The sequence below is a fragment of the Scardinius erythrophthalmus genome (assembly GCF_964197995.2).
Source record: "Scardinius erythrophthalmus genome assembly, chromosome: 12".
Classification (NCBI taxonomy): Eukaryota; Metazoa; Chordata; class Actinopteri; order Cypriniformes; family Leuciscidae; genus Scardinius; species Scardinius erythrophthalmus.
Window position 1 is genome coordinate 29,542,364 of NC_138232.1, and position 20,625 is coordinate 29,562,988.

A 20,625-nucleotide genomic window follows, 5' to 3' on the forward strand; every position below is an offset into this window, starting at 1 on the left:
TCAATAGGGTGCAAATTTTAAAAATAGAATAACTCGGTGTAGGCAACACCGATTTTTGTCGTTGTTCTCTGTATTGACAGCACTCCAAATGTACCAAAAAATGAGCTCAATGTTAAAATTGACCGGAGTTCTCCTTTAAACCAGCACATGTCAAGGCCCGTCTTAAGTTTGCCAATGACCATTTGGATGATCCAGAGGAGTCATGGGAGAAAGTCATGTGGTCAGATGAGACCAAAATAGAACTTTTTGGTCATAATTCCACTAAACGTGTTTGGAGGAAGAAGAATGATGAGTACCATCCCTACTGTGAAGCATGGGGGTGGTAGCATCATGCTTTGGGGGTGTTTTTCTGCACATGGGACAGGGCGACTGCACTGTATTAAGGAGAGGATGACCGGGGCCATGTATTGTGAGATTTTGGGGAACAACCTCCTTCCCTCAGTTAGAGCATTGAAGATGGGTCGAAGCTGGGTCTTCCAACATGACAATGACCCAAAGCACACAGCCAGGATAACCAAGGAGTGGCTCTGTAAGAAGCATATCAAGGTTCTGGCGTGGCCTAGCCAGTCTCCAGATCTAAACCCAATAGAGAATCTTTGGAGGGAGCTCAAACTCCATGTTTCTCAGCGACCGCCCAGAAACCTGACTGATCTAGAGAAGATCTGTGTGGAGGAGTGGGCCAAAATCCCTCCTGCAGTGTGTGCAAACCTGGTGAAAAACTACAGGAAACAATTGACCTCTGTAATTGCAAACAAAGGCTACTGTACCAAATATTAACATTGATTTTCTCAGGTGTTCAAATACTTATTTGCAGCTGTATCATACAAATAAATAGTAAAAAAATCATACATTGTGATTTCTGGATTTTTTTTTTTAGATTATGTCTCTCACAGTGGACATGCACCTACGATGACAATTTCAGACCCCTCCATGATTTCTAAGTGGGAGAACTTGCAAAATAGCAGGGTGTTCAAATACTTATTTTCCTCACTGTATATATATAACATTGGTATAAGTGAACACCCGGATTTAGACCTACCTATATTGTATTTATATAAAGCGTTCACAGGCAAATTAGCTTTATGTATTTCCCCGGCATCGAAATCAGGCACATATAAATGTCAGGAAACACTATTCCTGGTTGCATGTCAATTTCCATGGATCATTTGTTCTTTGGTAAGTTGTAAGGAACACTATATTGAGTCCAGCCTTTAGTTTAGACTGAAATTCGTTTGTTTTACTCACGTTTTCGCAGTTTCCCCTATTAAATACTGTCACGCAGAAGGCTCTTTTGCATTGCATGAAGGGAAAGTGATGTCAATGCATACCCTCTTTTATGACTTGCAATAGGTATATAATGCTGTACCATTCAAAGACATAAATCAATGATGAATAAATTTAACAGATTAACTCTTTCCCCGACATTGACAGAATTTACCGTCATTTATGAGACCACGCTTCCCCGCCATTGACGGCATTTTCCGACTTTCCGTGTTTTCACTGTTATACGGTAGGGGGTGCTATTACGCATTTCCTGAAAGATTACAGAATCTCCAGATCAAATCACTGATAAAAAATGAAGCTCATTTCCATTATGACCAACGCAATCTACCAAGAGCAGTACAATTTAGCGCAGGCTAACAAAAAGCAGAGCTGATGATAATCAGGTGTGGGTAATCTACTAACAATACAGGCGCAGTAAATTAAAAATACCATGGCTTGGCAAACAATATGTTCGGATAACATCTGGCATTCCAAATAAATGACTTTTCCATCACTGGAAAAAATTCTCTCCCTTCTATTCTACCACACGCACTCTGTTCTCTGTGGTGCCTCCTCCTAGCAACATTAAATAATGGCACAAATAGCAGTAAATTGACTTAGTAAATCATGTTGCATGGTTTATTTGAATACTCTCCTCCCATAAATGCTGCGTCTGAAAGGAAACTCCTACAAATACATATGCAATAAGGTCAGCCGCAAAAAATAAATGTCCATGCCTTTTCTAGCAAATTTTTACTGCGTCTTTAGTGATTTTTGACAGTAGTTTTTTAATGCCAAAAGAAGGGTTTCCACTGGTGCAAGCTGTTAGTAAATCTGGCCCTATGAGCAATAATTAATGCATAATTATCACAAATAATCATTCATTTCAAATGACTTCTACAGTAGATATGTTTAAAAGCACTGTAAGTCAGCTTGGATAAAAACACTTCCAATTGTGTAAATGTAAAGTTAAATCTATTCCAACATATTAAAAAATCAATCCTTAAGATGTTGGTTTTCTGTCCCTAGGTGGAGCCTTTGTCAGGGTTGGTGGAAGGAGGCATTACTTTAACCGTTTCTGGGTCTAACTTGGGACAGAAAGCTCAGGATATCCTTCAGTCTGTGACTGTTGCGGCTGTTCCCTGCACTGTTATACCACATCTATATGAAATATCCACCAGGTAAACACCATAGTGTATTTGCAGTTCACTTATTACACTGAGTAAATAATATTTGGCCATTTGTTTTTGTTTCCCTTGTGTCTCACGCATTTGTGTTTTTTCTTACCCTCCATTCTTTAGAATTATATGTACAACTACAGCCAGTGGAGAGGAGAAGTCTGGTCACATCTCAGTGAAAGTCTCTGGTGGAGGCTTTGGCCTGTCAAGTCAAAAATTCAGCTACCAGGTTAACTTGCATTTTACTAATAACTAGCTATGTTTAAAAAAATGACTTGTCATTTTTTATTTTTTTCAAAAAATATATGACTTTGTCTTCCATTCTGGCCACTGTATATACAACTCAGTATAATGAAAGTAAAGTATTTAACAAAAAGCACCAAAGAATATCATAAAGAATAGCTTTGTGTGCGGAATAGATATAATGACTTATATTTCGGCCTGATTGTCTCAAAAACGTACCATATGGCTTCAGAGGATTTGGATAAATAGCACACGAGTTGTGTGGACTACTTTTAAAAAAAAAATTATAATACTTTTATTGTGTCCTTTTTGAAGCTTGAACACTCTAGTCCCCATTCATTGTAATTGCATAGACAATAGTGAGCAGTACATCTTTCAGAATGTCTAATTTTATGTTTCATGGAAAGAGGAAAGTCAAACCGTTCCAAAAAAATTGGAACAAATGATGAGTAAATGATCTCTTTATATATAAAGAATAGTAATTTTGCACAGTTAAATCACTTGCCCCTGTGCATAAAAGATCAGACTTTTGAGCCAAAAGAAGTTTTGTGGGATAGAGACAACATATTTAAGGTTCAATTTCAGGGTGTATACTATACATATTGTGCATTGATGCAGCTTAAAAGGTTAACTTTAAGGTTTCACCACATTCTAAAACATTGTAAATGCCTAAAGTCATATCTTACATCCTCCCTCCCTCTGTTATCCCTCCATTTCTTGTTTGTCATCTGATTATTATGTGCATTGGAGCATTGTTGTTATGTGAAGATGGTTGTTGTGGAATTGCTGTAGTTTTTTAGTTCTTGGATGCAGAATTTCCTCTGATTGTATCTCTCATCTCATCCCTTAAGGACCCTAAGCTGATAGAAATCTCTCCTCAGAAAGGGCCACGGGCAGGAGGAACAACTCTGACAATCACAGGCAGAAATCTTTTGACTGGTCGTGTTACTGATATCAGTGTCCTACTAGGGAATGTGCCCTGTTCATTGTAAGGGCTACGTATCACTGTGGAAAACCGTCTCCTGTAATTTGGTGTAATATGAGTATTGTCTGTGATTAGGAAGTTCTTTTATCCCCTTCTATCCCTCTGCAGAATATCAAGTGTTCAGGAGGACACTATTAGGTGTCTGACTGGTGCTAGTAACGGGACAGGAGAGCACAGGGTGACTGTGCGGTATGGAAACATTGAGCGACATCTCCATGCCAATGGCTACTACTATACCCCTGACCCCAACATCACACATGCCATGCCCTCTAAGAGCTTTATCAGGTGTGTGTTTGAGTTTTACCAGACTTAATACATTTACAATTATTCATTTATTTATTTATTTTATTTATTCAAAGTGACATAAAGTGACATTTAATGAATACAACGAACTTTACTTTTTTGTCTGGCTGACCCTAAAATGTGCAAAAAAAATCTTATAGACTTGTATTAAAGTTGGTTTGTGTCTAGGAGCTTTTATTTTAAAATGGGCTTTAAAAAAAAAGACTTTTGTATGTGATTTTTCTCTGCTCTTGTAAATCACTTAACATTTCTTCCTTACTGCAGCGGAGGGCGTGTAATTAAAGTTTTGGGACATAATTTGGATGTGGTACAGAAGCCTCGGATGCAAGTAATGGTGGTCCCTCCAGACTCCATTCCCCCCTGGAAGAAACGCAGGCGACGGAGAAAAACTAGGAATGTAACAGATGTGGAAGTGCAAGAAGCAGACTGTACAGAAAACACATACTGTTCATTCAAAAAGGTGATTTTCAGTTTAACCTTGCTTAATCTCAACCTTACTTAAACTACACACAACACAAACTGAAAGTTCAATAGCAGATCTATACTCGGTTTATAAACTGAACGCACAGATTACTAAATCATTCCCTCATTTCCTGCCCACAGATTAATAACCCATGCCTTCAATTTCTCAATTTTTTATTATTATTATTGAATTTTATTGTTTGGCTGATTTTTCCAAATAAAACACTTAACATTCACCAGATTGGTCCACAAAAGTTTAATTATTAAAGGAGCATCTGCAAATGACTAATAACTAGTAAACTTAAATTTAAAGTACATGAATACAATTCACAAATTTGTAGCCCCTCCTCGAAATCTCTCCCCACTGCTTCATTCAAGGCATCAACTCAAGGTGTAAACAAACTGGTTGACATTAGATTATTCATAAATACATTATGAGCTGTTCATTTTGTATTAAGAACCATGTAGTTACAATATGATTTCACATATATGATGACTATGGTGAGTGCATTGGTTGGCGATTGGTGTTTTCTAATCTTATTTTGTTGACTGTTACACATTTATTCATTTAGCAGACTCTTCTATCCCAGGTGACTTTGAAGTGAGAAATTCAAGAAAAACTTCGTTCTAAAATTAATCTGTCTCTTTGATTTTTTTTTTTTTAAAATCAACACATTATTTGATTATGAAGGTTTTTTTTTTTTTTAGTAGTATTATAGATTAAAGTCTTTGGTGAACAGTCTCTAAAGTTAAACATCATATTTTGGTGGATTTGTCAACTTACACAGTGTTGTCTCTTTCTCTTGTTTTCGTTTTCTCTGTAGTTTGAGGAGCACTGTGAGGTGAAAACCTCCTCTCTGTTGTTGTGTCGGACCCCTGGTGTAGACCCTCAAGTAGTTGGTGGTCATATGCAGGTTGAGTTTTTGTTGGATAACTTGCGCTTTGACTTTAACTCTGTCAGCCAATCACCTTTCACCTATGAGCCAAACCCAACCCTGTACCCGCTGAACCATGGTGATCCCACAAAACCATATCGCTACAAACCTGGATCAGTCATATCTGTGGAGGTTAGTGGGGCTTTTTCTGTTGTAATTTTTTCTGTTTTAACAGTCACGCTGGACCTGGAGGACAAAACATCCATAGAGCTGTAGCACAGGCCTGTCAATTTTTCATCTGTTACAAGTCCCACATATTTAGGTCACCTCTCAAAAGAAGAAAAACAAGATATGTGAACAAAATTCAAGTTTTGGGCAAATGTGATATAAAGCAGCCCCCCCCCCCCAACAGTATTTCAATCACTAAAAATAACGGTACATTCTAAAGTGCTTAAAGGGATAGTTCACCCAAAAATTACTCATCCTCATGTTGTTCCAAACCTGTATGAATTTCCTACTTCTGCTGAACACAAAATAATATTTTGAGGAAATCATTGACTTCCATAGGGGAAAAAATGCTATGGAAGTCAGTGGGCCCTATCAACTGTTTGGTTACTGACATTCTTCAAAATATCTTCTTTTGTGGTCAGCAGAAGAAAAAAAATTCATACAGGTTTGGAACAACTTTAGGGTGAGTAAATATGATAGAATTTTTATTTTGGGGTAAACTATCTCTTTAACGTCAAAAACCTTTAAAGTGCCTTAATGTACTTAAACAGTGATTGTAAAAGATCAAATTCAGTATACACCTTACTGAAAATACTTATACGTACAGGTGAGCCGAAGAGCCCGGAATATGAATGCAATTGGCTAAATGTTTAAGTTTTCTTTATAATAGATTTATTTGACGAAACGCTTAACATGAAACTTTGCTATACATAGTATGCATCATCAATAGGTTGTATACTGAATTTGGTCTTTTAATATCACTATCTCACTACATTAGTATTTAGTACAAACCTGGGAAAAACAACTGGCGGTCAATGGAGCCTTGTTTTGCCCTCCAAGTGGGCGTTCCTATAAGGATGTGATGTCACATGAAAACTATAAATTCAAAGGCATCTTTTTTTTATGTTTAATTTTTTTTTATTATCATGACAGTCAATATTGATTAAATTGGATGGGCTAATTGTCTCATTCCCATGAGTCTAATTGTCCAGTCTCAGCATTCAGCGGTCATATATTTCCTAGTATTCACTCCATGGCAACATTTATCCTGTTAACTGAAACAGGTGCTACTTTCATGTCCTCTGTATCACACTGCCGGATCTCTCATTTCATACAAATGGAACTGGCACCATCTTGCATCTCAGTTATCAATTGTATTATTGAAAATGATCTCAGGGGACTTCAGGATTAATATTACTGCAGTTTTTGTCTTTTTGCTTGGTTGATTGTTTTGTACATTGCTTTAAAATAACATACAGGTCATTATCGTAAAATATACGCCCTCAGGGTGTTGCTAGACTCTCCGGTAAATCCTGTTGTCAGGGTTTATTTTTCGATATTGACTAGGTCACTTTACATTATCACCCAATTATTACTTATTACTCATGTTTAAAAGCTTAATCTCATGTTTCCTCTTTTAACTTTTTCTTGTATCCCTTTTCAATTATTTCCGCAGGGTGAGAATTTAGACTTGGCCATCTTTAAAGAGGAAGTAGTAGCGCTGATTGGTGAGGGGGTTTGTACTGTTAAAACTTTGACACATAATCACCTTTATTGTGAGCCACCACCCCAGCAGCCCCCGCTCTCCCTTAGGCATGGACGCAAGCGAGAGGGAGCAGACGCCTTTCCAGAATTTATAGTAAGCCTGAAGTCAACACACACAGACTGAATTTAACCCTAATATTAGATTCTGTACGCACATTTCTTAGGCTAACCCTAAGTTATCAACATGATTAAAACTTTGCTTAAATTTAACATTTAATTCAATATTCAACAATAATATTGATTTGCCTGCATTGACACCACTATATGAGAACTGATCTGAGCTGGGTGATGACATCACAGTTTTCTCCAGAGCGGCTATATATATATATATAAATTAACTAAATAAATAACTTTTTTACAACAAAAATGAAACCTCACTGAACTTAAGCTGGACTGTGACACTATTTTCTTCTGGAAACAAACTTTGTTGCATTATTGTCCTGTTATCTCTGTAAAGCTAAAACAATCTGTATTGTAAAAAGCGCTATATAAATAAATGTGACTTGACTTTGCTGAAAAGTCTGATAAATTTGACTTTTGAGGAATGTTTACATGTACATTTCTCAATCGTCATTATACTGCTTTGCATTATTTATTTTTTACCACCCTCAATAAAAACCACAGAGGTTTAACCAGAAAGCTAAGCATTTAAATATCACCTTACTAAGACATATTATTGGGAGATACAGTGACAACAATAAAATTAATATTTTCATAATATAATAATAATAATAATAATAATATGGGCCATAAAAGCCTGGTGTATCAAATATGGTACTCAAGACGTATAATGTTTATATACATAGATATAAAATAAATTATATATATATATAAAATATAGATTTTGTCTAAAGGTTCAATAAATGTTCCATTTAAAAAAAAATGTTGGACTATTATTTCATATGTCAGGCCTTATAAGGTTCAGGTTGCACCTACATCATCTTTTCTGAAAGTGTGATTGTAAACTTGCATTTTTCAGTGAATATTGTATTGCATGAACAGTGGTGTATAATAGTTTGTCTGTCTGTATTCAGGTGCATATGGGAAACCTGAACTTTTCACTGGGACAAGTGCAGTATGATTCTCTTAGTCACTCCATCTTTCCACTGGTGGCACAAATTGGGGTTGGAGCAGTTGCGTCTCTTGTTGCTCTTATTGTACTTATCATCGTGTTTATATACAGGTGTGTATGAAATGTAATATGAAAGAATGTGCTTTATATAGTGCTGTGAAAAAGTTAGTACCCTATAAAGGGTGTAGCTATGTAATTATGACTCTGTAGTATGTACATTTGCTACCTATGGCCAGTCCATTCCTGAATGCAAGAATAATGCAATAACTAATTTTGGAAACATTTATAGATTGGTGTATGAATGGAATTTATTTTATGTTCTCTCATTTCTCTTAGGAGAAAGAGTAAACAGGCTCTGAGAGATTATAAAAAAGTTCAGATCCAGCTGGAGAATCTAGAGACCAGTGTGAGAGACCGCTGCAAAAAAGAGTTCACAGGTAATTTACAGGTACATTTAGGATAAGACCAGAGGACAGTTATAAGATTTGAATATTAAGTTTAAGAATAGTACCCGTCTAACTCGTCATTCATAAAAAGAAAATATACACCTGCTCCAATGATTTATGTTTATTTCTCAGTGGTTAAAATAACAAATAAAATTATACATAGCCCACTTGTTCCCCAGCTTCTGAGGAGTTGATTTAATTTTGAAATATTTAAACAAATAAAAAATTATCTAGTGCAATATTGCCATTCCCTCATGTAAGCCTGACCTTCGTATATTTGACTCTTAAATCTACTCAGACCTGATGACTGAAATGATGGATATGTCGAGTGATCTGGTAGGATCAGGAATTCCTTTCTTGGAGTACCGTATGTATGCCGAACGCATCTTTTTTCCTGGACATCGTGAGTCTCCACTTCACAGAGACCTGGACGTGCAGGAGTGTCGGCGGGCCACGGTGGAGCAGGGACTCATTCAGTTATCTAATCTCCTCAACAGCAAACTGTTCCTCACAAAGGTAGTGGAAATAATAGCTTTTTCCTCACTTTTGAGTGTGTTATCTGAGCTTAGAACATCTTTTAACTTGACAGCATCTTATAATGCAAAGTGTGTGGTGTGAGACTCTGAAAACACAGCGAGATATGGCGCAATGGCCAGAAACGTCCATATGATGCATGCGTACTGTACAGACAGATCAACAGTTGAAAATGTCACAGATGGCACTACTCGGAACCTTTTTGTTTAATTACACTGTAGCAAGGTCACCTCGAATACAGTGTAACTGCTATTTCACAAAACAGATGTTTACATAGTCCACATAAAAAAATAACTTAACTTACAAAAATGTCCCTATTCAAAAGTTTAGATGCGCTTGATTTTTAATTCCTTGATGACCCACAACTGTTTTGTGATAGTTGTTCATGAGTCCCTAATTGATTCAAAAATCCAGGACCTGCACAGTCTTTGGTTTACCAGTGTCTTCTGCATATGTGAACCCTTTCCAACAGTGACTGATTTTGAAATTCATCTTTTCACACTGATGACAACTGAGGGACTCATAAACGACTATTACAAAAGGTGCAAACATTTACTAATGCTCAAAAAGGCAACGCACTGCATTAAGAGCCAGGGGTGAGAACTTTTTTAACAGGATGATCAGGTTAAATTATGCTTATTTTGTTTTATTGTAATCATGTAAATATCTTTTATAGCTTCTGAAGGTCAGAACTTAATTGTTTTATTAAGACCTTTAAATAGTTGTGTATGAGTCTGTGAATGAATACACTAACATAATAACTAAATGATAATGCTTTCCACCTTTTTATATTTATTCTCTCATGTTTCTTTCCTCCAGTTTATCCACACTCTTGAAAGCCAGAGGACATTTTCACCCAGAGACAGAGGATATGTGGCATCTTTGCTCACTGTGGCTCTTCACAGCAAACTAGAATACTTCACTGACATACTCAAAACCCTGTTGAACGATCTGGTGGAACAGTATATTGCCAAGAACCCTAAACTCATGCTGCGGAGGTAAGAATGATGGATTAACTGACATTAGAAGTACCAATACGAATCAACAAAAGTGACTGTATGATTGAGGCTTTAATTCTCTTTTCAGAACTGAGACAGTAGTTGAAAAGCTCCTGACCAACTGGATATCCATCTGTCTCTATGCCTTCTTAAGGGTGTGTATGAAAATTGGAGGGATTGTTTGGTTTTTAATACATATATCTACTGTGGATACAATTTAATATTTGTAGATGAGACATTTGGAATTGTTTTATTTTGATGACACACTTATGCAGTTCTGAAAAATATGATTAGTTACCCATGTAAAATACTTGTCTAAGAAAGTAATCAACCTCTTGAGACCCAGCAAGATGCACTATGTTGTGCATTAGAATTGAAAAAAAAAAAAAAATTCATCAAAAATCACTTTTTTGAGTGCAGAATTTTTTTGTACCCATATGTTTTAATTGAAATTCACTGAACTTGGAGAGTTGCTACTATAGGATAGTTGAGAGAATTATAAAATAATTTCCTAGTGTTTTATTGAGTACATTATCCATGTCATATTGTCATAAATGATTGTATTTGTGCTCTCTGTGTTCAGTATTCTGCTGGTGAGTCTCTGTACATGCTCTTCAGAGCGATTAAACACCAGGTGGATAAAGGACCTGTGGATGCAGTGACGGGCAAAGCCAAATACACCTTAAATGATAACCGCTTGCTGAGAGAGGATCTGGAATACCACACTCTGGTTAGAATGAACATGTCTTTATACAGTATACAGTATACAGTATTAGGTCATTAGTCTAATATGGTAACCAGTGTTTCTACCAAAAAAAGCATCTGTAAAAAACTTTTTTAATATTACTGAAACACTTTCTCCATCTTATCTCCAAATTGTGTCCACTATTAGTTAGTCACTATGTTCGTTTACACTTCAATTTAAGGTGTTTCCATCCAAAGTTGTAAATTTAAAATTGGAAAATCGCATAAAACATTTATGAATTAAATTGGTGAAGAAAAATCTGTAACACTTTACAATACGGGTGCACTAATCTGCATTAATTCATGCTTAACTAATGCACAGATAATCATGTGTTAAAGGTGCCATGTGTAAAAATTGAGGTAAAAATATCCAAAAAATGAGCTACACGCATCAAAGGAATGAGAAGAAATAAGGGCGATTATGTCATTAAAAAAAGTCAAGTTAAAGTGCTGCAGAGATGTCAACCTGAATTAGCATGCTAAATTACTAGCCACGGCCCGACAGGTGTCATTATACCAGTTTCGGCCATGGGAAGCGGTATGCGGGCAACATAACCACCAGCCAAACTGCAGTACATGAATAACTCGCACGGCTTGTGGGCGTACTTGAACCTGATGTCAATCGTGTGGAAAGTACAGCCCACTACTACATTTCAGTTCAGGGAAGAGAGCGGAAGAATGGCTGAAGCCCTTGGCAAGAGACCCTTACCACCACCACAACCACCCGCTGCAGGGAAAAAAACGCGCTCGGAATCGCAAACTACGTGACCTATATTATGTTTATTAAATGGCTTTCCTGAGGTAAATCTGACATAATTGTTCTCCAGCTATGTTATTGACCTCTTCACGCTGATAAAAAACACTGATTGGTCAATATTATGTATGAGGAATACATTTTGGTAAGTTGTAGCCTACTGTATCTTTCAACAGTGTTCGTGTTTTTTTACTATTAGCTAGTAGATATGATCGGTTCACGTGCGCTAGGAATCTGTCGTGTAACATTTACAAGCGCCAAAACGGTATTTATTGTTTGAATTGCGTAATAAAATGGACAGAATCTAAGAGCTGAGATTTTTTTTTTAGATCATAACTAACCTGCTCTGTCTAGTCTGTCGGTCTCCGTGTCCTCTTTGCTTCGCGATTTTTCTGTGCGTGAGAAAATTGATGTGTGGCGTGAGAGCGTGTGAAAAGTGTCAATTGCGTGTGTCTCACGAATATGAACATATTCACTGGTAAAGGTGAAGGGGAGTAGCTTGAAGATGTCATATTTCAAAATCACTTGACATCAACCAACGTTCCTCTGGAGTCAAAACGTTCTCTATTTGGAGTTGGCTCGGCTTCGGCTATGGCTCTAGGGTCGTTGTGAAGGTAGGGGCGGAGCATAGAGACTATGCCGTTTCGCGGTTGTTACTCTAGAGTAGACCAACTCACTTTCTGAAGGGTATACTGCCCCCATCTGGTATGGAATGTGGAGTATGAATTGATTTTTTGGTGGACATTACACAAGGCACCTTTAATGTATGACTCATGAAGAACTAAACCATTAATTAATGATTAATGCATCAGCAACTAATAAAGATTCTAAATGATTAATAGATTAAGTAATATATGAATTGTTATTAATTAAATGTGTCATAATGTATTAATTACTTAATAACTTATTTTATTAACTAAAAGTGTTAATTAATGCGTTAATTACCACAGTTGGTCAAAGCAGTGCACTTCAACTTCCAGTTGTCTGCTTTAATTAATCATTAACTAATGATTTGCAAATGTATAATTATGTTATGACTTTACTTGTTGAGGCACATGACTATTATCTAATTGTTAAGTAATATAACATTTATGGGTTTTGACAGTTTGCACATGCAGTGAATGTAATGTCGGTGAATGTGTTTGAAGGATGGGTAAGTTGGGCTGCACACAAATATCAGCACACCAGAATCTGAACTCCTGACTCTGTTACACTGTGTTTAAACTGGACGAGACCAGCTGTCTACACTGGACATGACAGACCATCGCAAGTCCATTTGTCCTTCGTAACAGAAGTAGCACAAGAGCTCAGAGTACGTCAGAGATAGAGTGTGGCATCGGTTTACTGCGGGTTTTGTCGGGTAGTGTCGCGCCGCATCCAGTGTAGTATCACTGACTATAATGGACGTTCTATTGTCTTTGTCCAGTCTAGACACAGTGTATAGCAGCGCTATTTAATAAAATAAGTTATTAAGTAATTAATACATTATGACACATTTAATTAATAACAATTCATATATTACTTAATCTATTAATCATTTAGAATCTTTATTAGTTGCTGATGCAATAATCATTAATTAATGGTTTAGTTCTTCATGAGTCATACATTAACACATGATTATCTGTGCATTAGTTAAGCATGAATTAATGTGCATTAGTGCACCCATATTGCAAAGTGTTACCGAAAAATCTGTAATAAAAATGGAAGTAGCTGCAATCAGGGAAACTACTTTGGATTTTTTTTTTTATACTTGCTCACATGATCTGTTAAGGCAAAGGCAAATTACATTTTCTTTTTCGCATTGAGTAATTTATTCAGTAAATGTGTTTCCATCGTAGTTTATTTGCATGTCATCTTATCGGATTAAAAAAATATCCGCCTCAATTGAGCTGCATTTTTTACATAGCCATATATTATGTTTATTTTTGTATTGTTTTTTTTATTAGTTTTAAGTATAAGATAAACAAAGTTATAAAAGAAAATATGTGGATGGAGATAAACAAAGTTATAAAAGAAAATATGTGGATGGAAATAAAGCTACTGTTTTAGTGTACACAAATAAGAACTGAGTAATATTAATTCATGTACTGTTTCGAATGCGTCGTGTCTGAACGCGTTGTTGTCTTTGGAGCTCCATCGATTTGATTTATAATTCTTGTTTTCTCTTTAAACTCACTTACAACAAACATTTTCTACTTTTCCTCACCTTATAGTTACAACGCGGACTGTTGAGCAGACGCGTCTCAAGCCTAGTGATCCAACGCTGGATACTCCTATAGGTTACGTTCGTGGATCACGGCTGAACGCGTCTTCTCCGCACTCATTTACAAACAAACATTTTTTCGCCTATTGTGCGTCTACTCTACACCCCTACCACTAAAAAGACGGATTATATCCAAGACTTCAGCCATAAATTAGTATTAATATTGATAGCATCACTGGTAGCGTCGTTGCTAACTTAACGTACTGTCCATCTGTTAAAATGGCGAATATATCAGATGTAAGTAGTCTACCTTTTGGTGCAGGTGAGGACACATTTGAGCTGCACGCGGTGCAGTCCGAGCTGGAAGCTGTTGAGAACCAGATCCACGACCTTTTAGTGAGAAAAGCTGAGCTGATAGATCGGTGTTTGGCTCTTGAAACATCACGCGCCGATGCACACAAATCAGTGATTAACGTTACTAACCCGCTGACTCCGACCTCGTCTACTCCGTGCGTTTCTCAACATCGGTCCCGAGCGTCAAGGTCGCGATCAGCCATGGTCTCGTTCACTCCGGCTCCAACACGCCACCACGAAGCCTGGATATTTCCGCAGCGGAAGACGCGAGTCAGGTCTAGACCAAGAAAACTCTCTCCGACCCTCCCGGTTTTCGAGATATCCACACAAAACCGCTTCTCCCCTCTTCACGAAACAGAACGCGATGCTGTGATCATCGGCGATTCCATCGTTCGACACGTACACGCTACGTTAAATAAAAGTAAGGTGCATAGTCACTGCTTTCCTGGTGCTCGTGTTTCTGAAATCGCCGCTCGCGTTCCCGAGATTCTGAACGAGCACGTCGGAACTGTGGTCCTGCACGCGGGAGTGAACGACATCAGGCTGCGCCAGACGGAAGTTCTGAAGAAAGACTTCAGGAATCTGATCGATACGGTACGCAGCACATCGCCTGAAATAACGATCATTGTGTCAGGACCGCTTCCCACGTACCGACTAGGTCATGAAAAGTTTAGTAGATTATATGAATGGTTAATGTCATTGTGCAATGAGCAGAAACTGCTCTTTGTAAATAATTGGAATCTGTTTTGGGAGCGTCCTAGGCTTTACCGTGCTGATGGCTTACACCCAAGCAGATTCGGATCGGATCTTCTGTCAGATAACATCTCCAAAATGTTAAATACCTTTTGACTAGTAACCAAAAGTCCAAATCATAGTCTCTGCTGCACCAATTTAACTGATATAAATAGTGTTGAACATTGCATAGAAACTGTGTCTATTCCTTGTTTAGTGAGATCAAATAATAAATCTACTGCAGGATCTAGAAAAAATCTAATTGTTATTAAACCAGAAAATGTTGCTATTAGTAATCAAAAACAATTTCTAAAGCTAGGTCTTCTAAACATTAGATCACTCACACCTAAGGCAGTTATTGTAAATGAAATAGTCACAGATAATAGCTTCGATGTACTTTGCCTTACTGAAACCTGGCTTAAACCAAATGATTATTTCGGTCTAAATGAGTCTACTCCATCAGGATACTCCTATAAGCACGAGCCCCGTCTGATTGGTCGTGGCGGCGGTGTTGCAACAATCTATAGAGATATTCTCAATGTTACTCAGAAAACGGGCTATAAGTTTATTTCGTTTGAAGTACTAGTACTAAATGTTACACTCTTAGATGTTTGAAAAACATCCCTATTATCTTTAGCCTTGGCTACCGTATATAGACCACCTGGGCCTTACGCTGTTTTCTTAAAAGAGTTTGCAGATTTTCTCTCAGACCTATTAGTTAATTTCGATAAAGCATTAATTGTTGGAGACTTTAATATCCACGTAGATAATTCAAATGATGCGCTAGGGGCTGCGTTTACAGATTTATTAAACTCCTTTGGGGTCAAGCAAAACGTTACCGGACCAACTCATCGTTTTAATCATACACTCGATTTAATTATATCACATGGAACCGATCCAACCGATATAGATATCATTCCAAAAAAAGTGACGATGTCACTGACCATTACATGGTAACTTGCATATTACGTACTCCTGTAATATATCATGCTGCGCCGCGTTATCAATTAGGCAGAACAATCCTTCCATCCACCATAGATAATTTTTCAAATAGCTTATCTGATCTGTCTCAGCTGCTCAGTGAACCCAAACAAACAGATGAACTTGAGGAATTAACTAGCACTATGAGCACCATTCTCTCTGGAACATTGGACATTGTTGCACCCATTAGATTAAAAAAGGTCAGAGAGAAAAGTAAAGCACCATGGTACAACAATACTACGCATCTTCTAAAGAGAGAAACCCGTAATTTAGAGCGTAAATGGAAAAAAACTAACTTAGAGGTCTTTAGAATCGCATGGAAAGACAGTATGTCACGTTATAAAAAGGCCCTAAAAGAGGCCAGGGCTGAGCATCTCCGCAAACTAATAGAAAACAACCAAAACAATCCTAGGTTCTTATTTAACACCGTGGCTAGACTAACAAATAAACAGATGTCTCCTGAACAAAATATTCCGTTACAGTTTAGTAGTAATGATTTCATGAAGTTCTTCACTGAGAAAATAGAAAACATCAGAACCACAATTGTAAACGTTCAATCCTCAATCCCGCCTTATAATTCAGCCTCAATTATTATCACCCCACAAGAACAATTACAGTGCTTTACAACTATAGAACAAAAAGAGTTAAATAAACTTATCACTTCATCTAAAACAACAACATGTTTACTAGATCCTATAGCCTACCAACTAAAATATTGAAAGAAGTGTTACCTATAGTGGAAGAGCCTCTCCTCAATATTATTAACTCGTCTTTATCTTTAGGTTATGTTCCAAGAACATTTAAACTGGCAGTTATAAAACCTCTCATTAAGAAACCAAAATTAGATCCACATAATCTAGCAAATTATAGACCCATTTCAAATCTACCTTTTATGTCTAAAATACTAGAAAAAGTTGTGTCCGCTCAACTGGGCTCTTTCTTGCAAGAAAATGACACCTATGAAAAGTTTCAGTCTGGATTCAGGCCACACCATAGCACTGAAACTGCGCTCGTTAAAATCACAAATGATTTACTTTTAGCTTCTGACCAAGGCTGTATCTCAATACTAGTTCTACTTGATCTTAGTGCTGCGTTCGATACTATAGATCATACAATACTCTTAGATCGACTACAAAATTATACTGGTGTTCAAGGACAAGCATTAAGCTGGTTCAGATCATACTTATCTGACCGCTACCATTTTGTCTATTTAAATGGAGAAAAATCGATCTAACTCCAGTAAACTATGGAGTGCCGCAGGGATCTGTGTTAGGCCCTCTATTATTCTCAATATATATGCTGCCACTTGGAAATATTATAAGGAAACATGGAATTAGTTTCCATTGTTATGCTGATGACACTCAAATCTATATTTCATCACGGCCAGATGAAAACGCTAAATTATCCAAATTGGCCGAGTGTGTTAAAGATATAAAAGATTGGATGACGCGTAATTTTCTTTTATTAAATCCAGACAAGACAGAGGTACTAATCATCGGTTCAAAAAACCACCCACAAAACCTCTCACAATACAACTTTAACATAGTAGGATGTCCTGTTACTTTATCCTCTACAGTAAAAGACCTGGGTGTTATATTAGACTGCAACCTGTCTTTTGAAAATCAAATTTCATATGTTACAAGAACAGCCTTTTTCCACCTTAGAAACATTGCTAAGCTACGTAATATGCTATCTGTTTCTGATGCAGAAAAGTTAGTTCATGCATTCATGACATCAAGACTAGATTACTGTAATGCTTTATTAGCTGGTTGTCCTGCATCCTCAATAAACAAGCTACAGTTAGTCCAAAATGCCGCCGCCAGATTTCTAACTAGATCAAGAAAATATGATCATATAACACCGATTTTATCATCACTACATTGGTTACCTATAAAGTTCCGTATTATTTACAAGGTATTGCTACTGACTTATAAAGCCCTAAACGGCTTAGCTCCAGTCTATTTAACCGATCTTCTATCGCCCTATAATCCATCGCGCTCTTTAAGGTCACTAAATTCGAGGCTTTTGGTCATACCTAGGATATCCAGATCCACCAAAGGAGGGAGAGCATTTTCACATTTAGCTCCAAAACTCTGGAATAGCCTTCCTGATACTGTTCGTTGCTCAGACTTGCTCTCCCAGTTTAAAACTAGATTAAAGACGCATCTCTTCAGCCAGGCGTTCATATAATATTTTTAAACTTACAGTTAAATCCGGTCTCTATAGTTCATAAACACCAGAGGAGAACTGGCCCCCGACTGAGCCTGGGTTCTCCCAAGGTTTTTTTTTTTCTCCATTAGGTCACCTGATGGAGTTTTTCGGTTCCTTGCCACTGTTGCCTTTGGCTTGCTCAGTTGGGGATATTTGTGGATATTTAATTTAATTAATCAATCAACGATACTATTGATCAGCATTACCAAACGTGGACGTTCCACTAGAAACAAACATTGATGTATTGTTTTAATTTATTACTGTGAAGCTGCTTTGATACAACCTATGTTGTGAAAAGCGCTATATAAATAAACTTGACTTGACTTGACTTAATTAACAACATGTACTTTAGAGTTTTAGAGATTAGAGTTCAGTTTAGGGTTAGTTGCCTGTTATTATGCATAATTTGCTGTTATTACCATAGTAAGTACAAAGACAATGTAAAATAGTGTAAACATTAATATAGATTTAACATGGTTCTACCAGTAAATTTCCTAAACCAGGGTTTCTGTCTTCTGAGTATTGTAAGGGTGGTTTCTCTACTAGGGTTGGGTGTCATTTGAATTTTGACGTTTCGATTTTTAATAAGGAAAGAAAAAAAAAGGTATTTTTGCAAAACATTTCGTTACAGCTGAATACCATGAACAAAATTCGACCGGCTAAAGAAGACGTACACAAGGAACTTTTGCCTATGGTTTTAACAAAAATACCACAGCAAAACTACCCTAACTAATATAAATTTCAAGCATTGTTAAAGACAAGTAAACACAATAATTAAATTAGAACAAATAAACAAATTAGCAATAGCACAATGGAGCTGAAGCAATAGCACAAACGGCTGAAGACGCATCTTGACACTTGATCCATTAATACTAATACTTTATCTTCTATTCTATCTTTATAAAAATACAAAAAAAATACACGTACTGTGTTAGATTAAACTGGGAGGGGTCATAGCACTTGCATATTGTTGTCCTATTGTTAGTTTCACTGCTTCTATTGTTCTCATTTGTAAGTCGCTTTGGATAAAAGCGTCTGCTAAATGAATAAATGTAAATGTAAGCACAAATAAATACAACTGAACAAAGATACAAATGAAAAACAATATGGTCTTCGCCCTAATAAACAGCATTTTAAGATTTTCAGGTAGGTCTAGTATTCAGGCACAGAAACCGTAAAATAACACTGCACTTTATTTATAAAATATAAAAATATTACAAATATATAGTTACAAAAGTTATTCAGTCAAGATCAGAGAGTGCATTTTCTCCGTCTTTTGTTTTTTGATTAATGTTAATGACGCAAACGGCAGCAGGAATATTAGCTGTCACTTTAAGACCGAATTCACTGATGCGTTGTCTGTTAACGTTCCCTTAAGATGCACTGTAAAAAAATTCTAACCTCTCCAAGTCAAAATTTTCTAGTGACTGGTCACATCTAAATTTTTTAATTGGCCCAAGTGCAATTCTTGTTGCAATAGTCTGTTAACGTTCCCTTAAGATGCACTGTAAAAAAATTCTAACCTCTCCAAGTCAAAATTTTCTAGTGACTGGTCACATCTAAATTTTTTAATTGGCCCAAGTGCAATTCTTGTTGCAATAGTCTGTTAGTTCCGTTAGAGAAATGAGAAATAATACGTCAGACTAATTGAAAAATTTAGATGTGATCAGTCACTAGAAATTTTTGACTTAGGGATGTAATTTTTTTTACAGTGTGAAACCGACTGTGTTTACAAGGATATTTTGACATAATTAATAATTTTGTGTGTATTTGTCCGTTCAAGTGCAAGAAGATGCAAAAGAGAACTCAGTTCAGTACTGCGCACTATATGAGAGGCGGCTCTTTGTGTGTGCATGAATGGTTTAAAATCACATTGAAATGCACACAAAGGAATCAATAAGAGGAATCGAGTACCTGAAGTATCCAATTAAAGAATTGGAATCGATTTTCGATTCCCAACTCTATTCCCTTCAGTGGTTCAGGCTGCAAGATTGCCGAATGACTGAAGAAACTTTATCAGCATGATTGTGTAAAACTGTACGTTTCTTGTCTATTACCACCCACTGCTACGTAAACCAATGACAGAAATAAGAGCAGTTAGAATAGCAAAATATGTGGGAGAGCATTGCTATAGTGTGACTATATTGTATTGCAATAGGTAGCACTTCAAAGTTGATACAGAATCAAAGCTAGTTAGCACATCATTTATAATTTAAATGGTTTAATAACAATATTTGATAAATTGATAAATTGACTGCCATAGGAAAAAACAAAGGGTTCAGCTGTTTTAACATCTCAGATGAGCCCGTCTGAATTTAGATCTGAGAACACTCTATGTTCTTGTTTTCCTGTGTTTTAATTCCTGTTTACTTGGTGTACCCTTTGCTAGTTTTTCTTTGGTTACAAATTATCTTCACCTATGCCTTGAGTTCCTCATTTACTTCATTTACATTTACCTCATTTATTGACATCTGTTTTCTCAGTTCCTTGTCAAGTATTGTCTTTATGTATTAT

The 20,625-nt window shown here is 36.7% G+C and overlaps 1 protein-coding gene across 1 annotated transcript in view; it reads left to right on the forward strand.

Moving 5' to 3' along the window:
* The window catches only part of plxnb1b (plexin b1b), a 48,262-nt gene that overhangs the window by 17,751 nt on the left and 9,886 nt on the right, over positions 1–20,625 (forward strand). Inside the window, exons 15-27 of the mRNA XM_081381766.1 lie at positions 2,293–2,444; positions 2,565–2,670; positions 3,536–3,672; positions 3,778–3,954; positions 4,237–4,432; positions 5,259–5,501; positions 6,994–7,176; positions 8,117–8,265; positions 8,491–8,591; positions 8,899–9,116; positions 9,954–10,132; positions 10,221–10,287; positions 10,716–10,862. Coding sequence (XP_081237892.1) covers positions 2,293–2,444; positions 2,565–2,670; positions 3,536–3,672; positions 3,778–3,954; positions 4,237–4,432; positions 5,259–5,501; positions 6,994–7,176; positions 8,117–8,265; positions 8,491–8,591; positions 8,899–9,116; positions 9,954–10,132; positions 10,221–10,287; positions 10,716–10,862 — 2,055 coding nt within the window. The remainder of the gene's footprint in view (positions 1–2,292; positions 2,445–2,564; positions 2,671–3,535; positions 3,673–3,777; positions 3,955–4,236; positions 4,433–5,258; positions 5,502–6,993; positions 7,177–8,116; positions 8,266–8,490; positions 8,592–8,898; positions 9,117–9,953; positions 10,133–10,220; positions 10,288–10,715; positions 10,863–20,625) is intronic.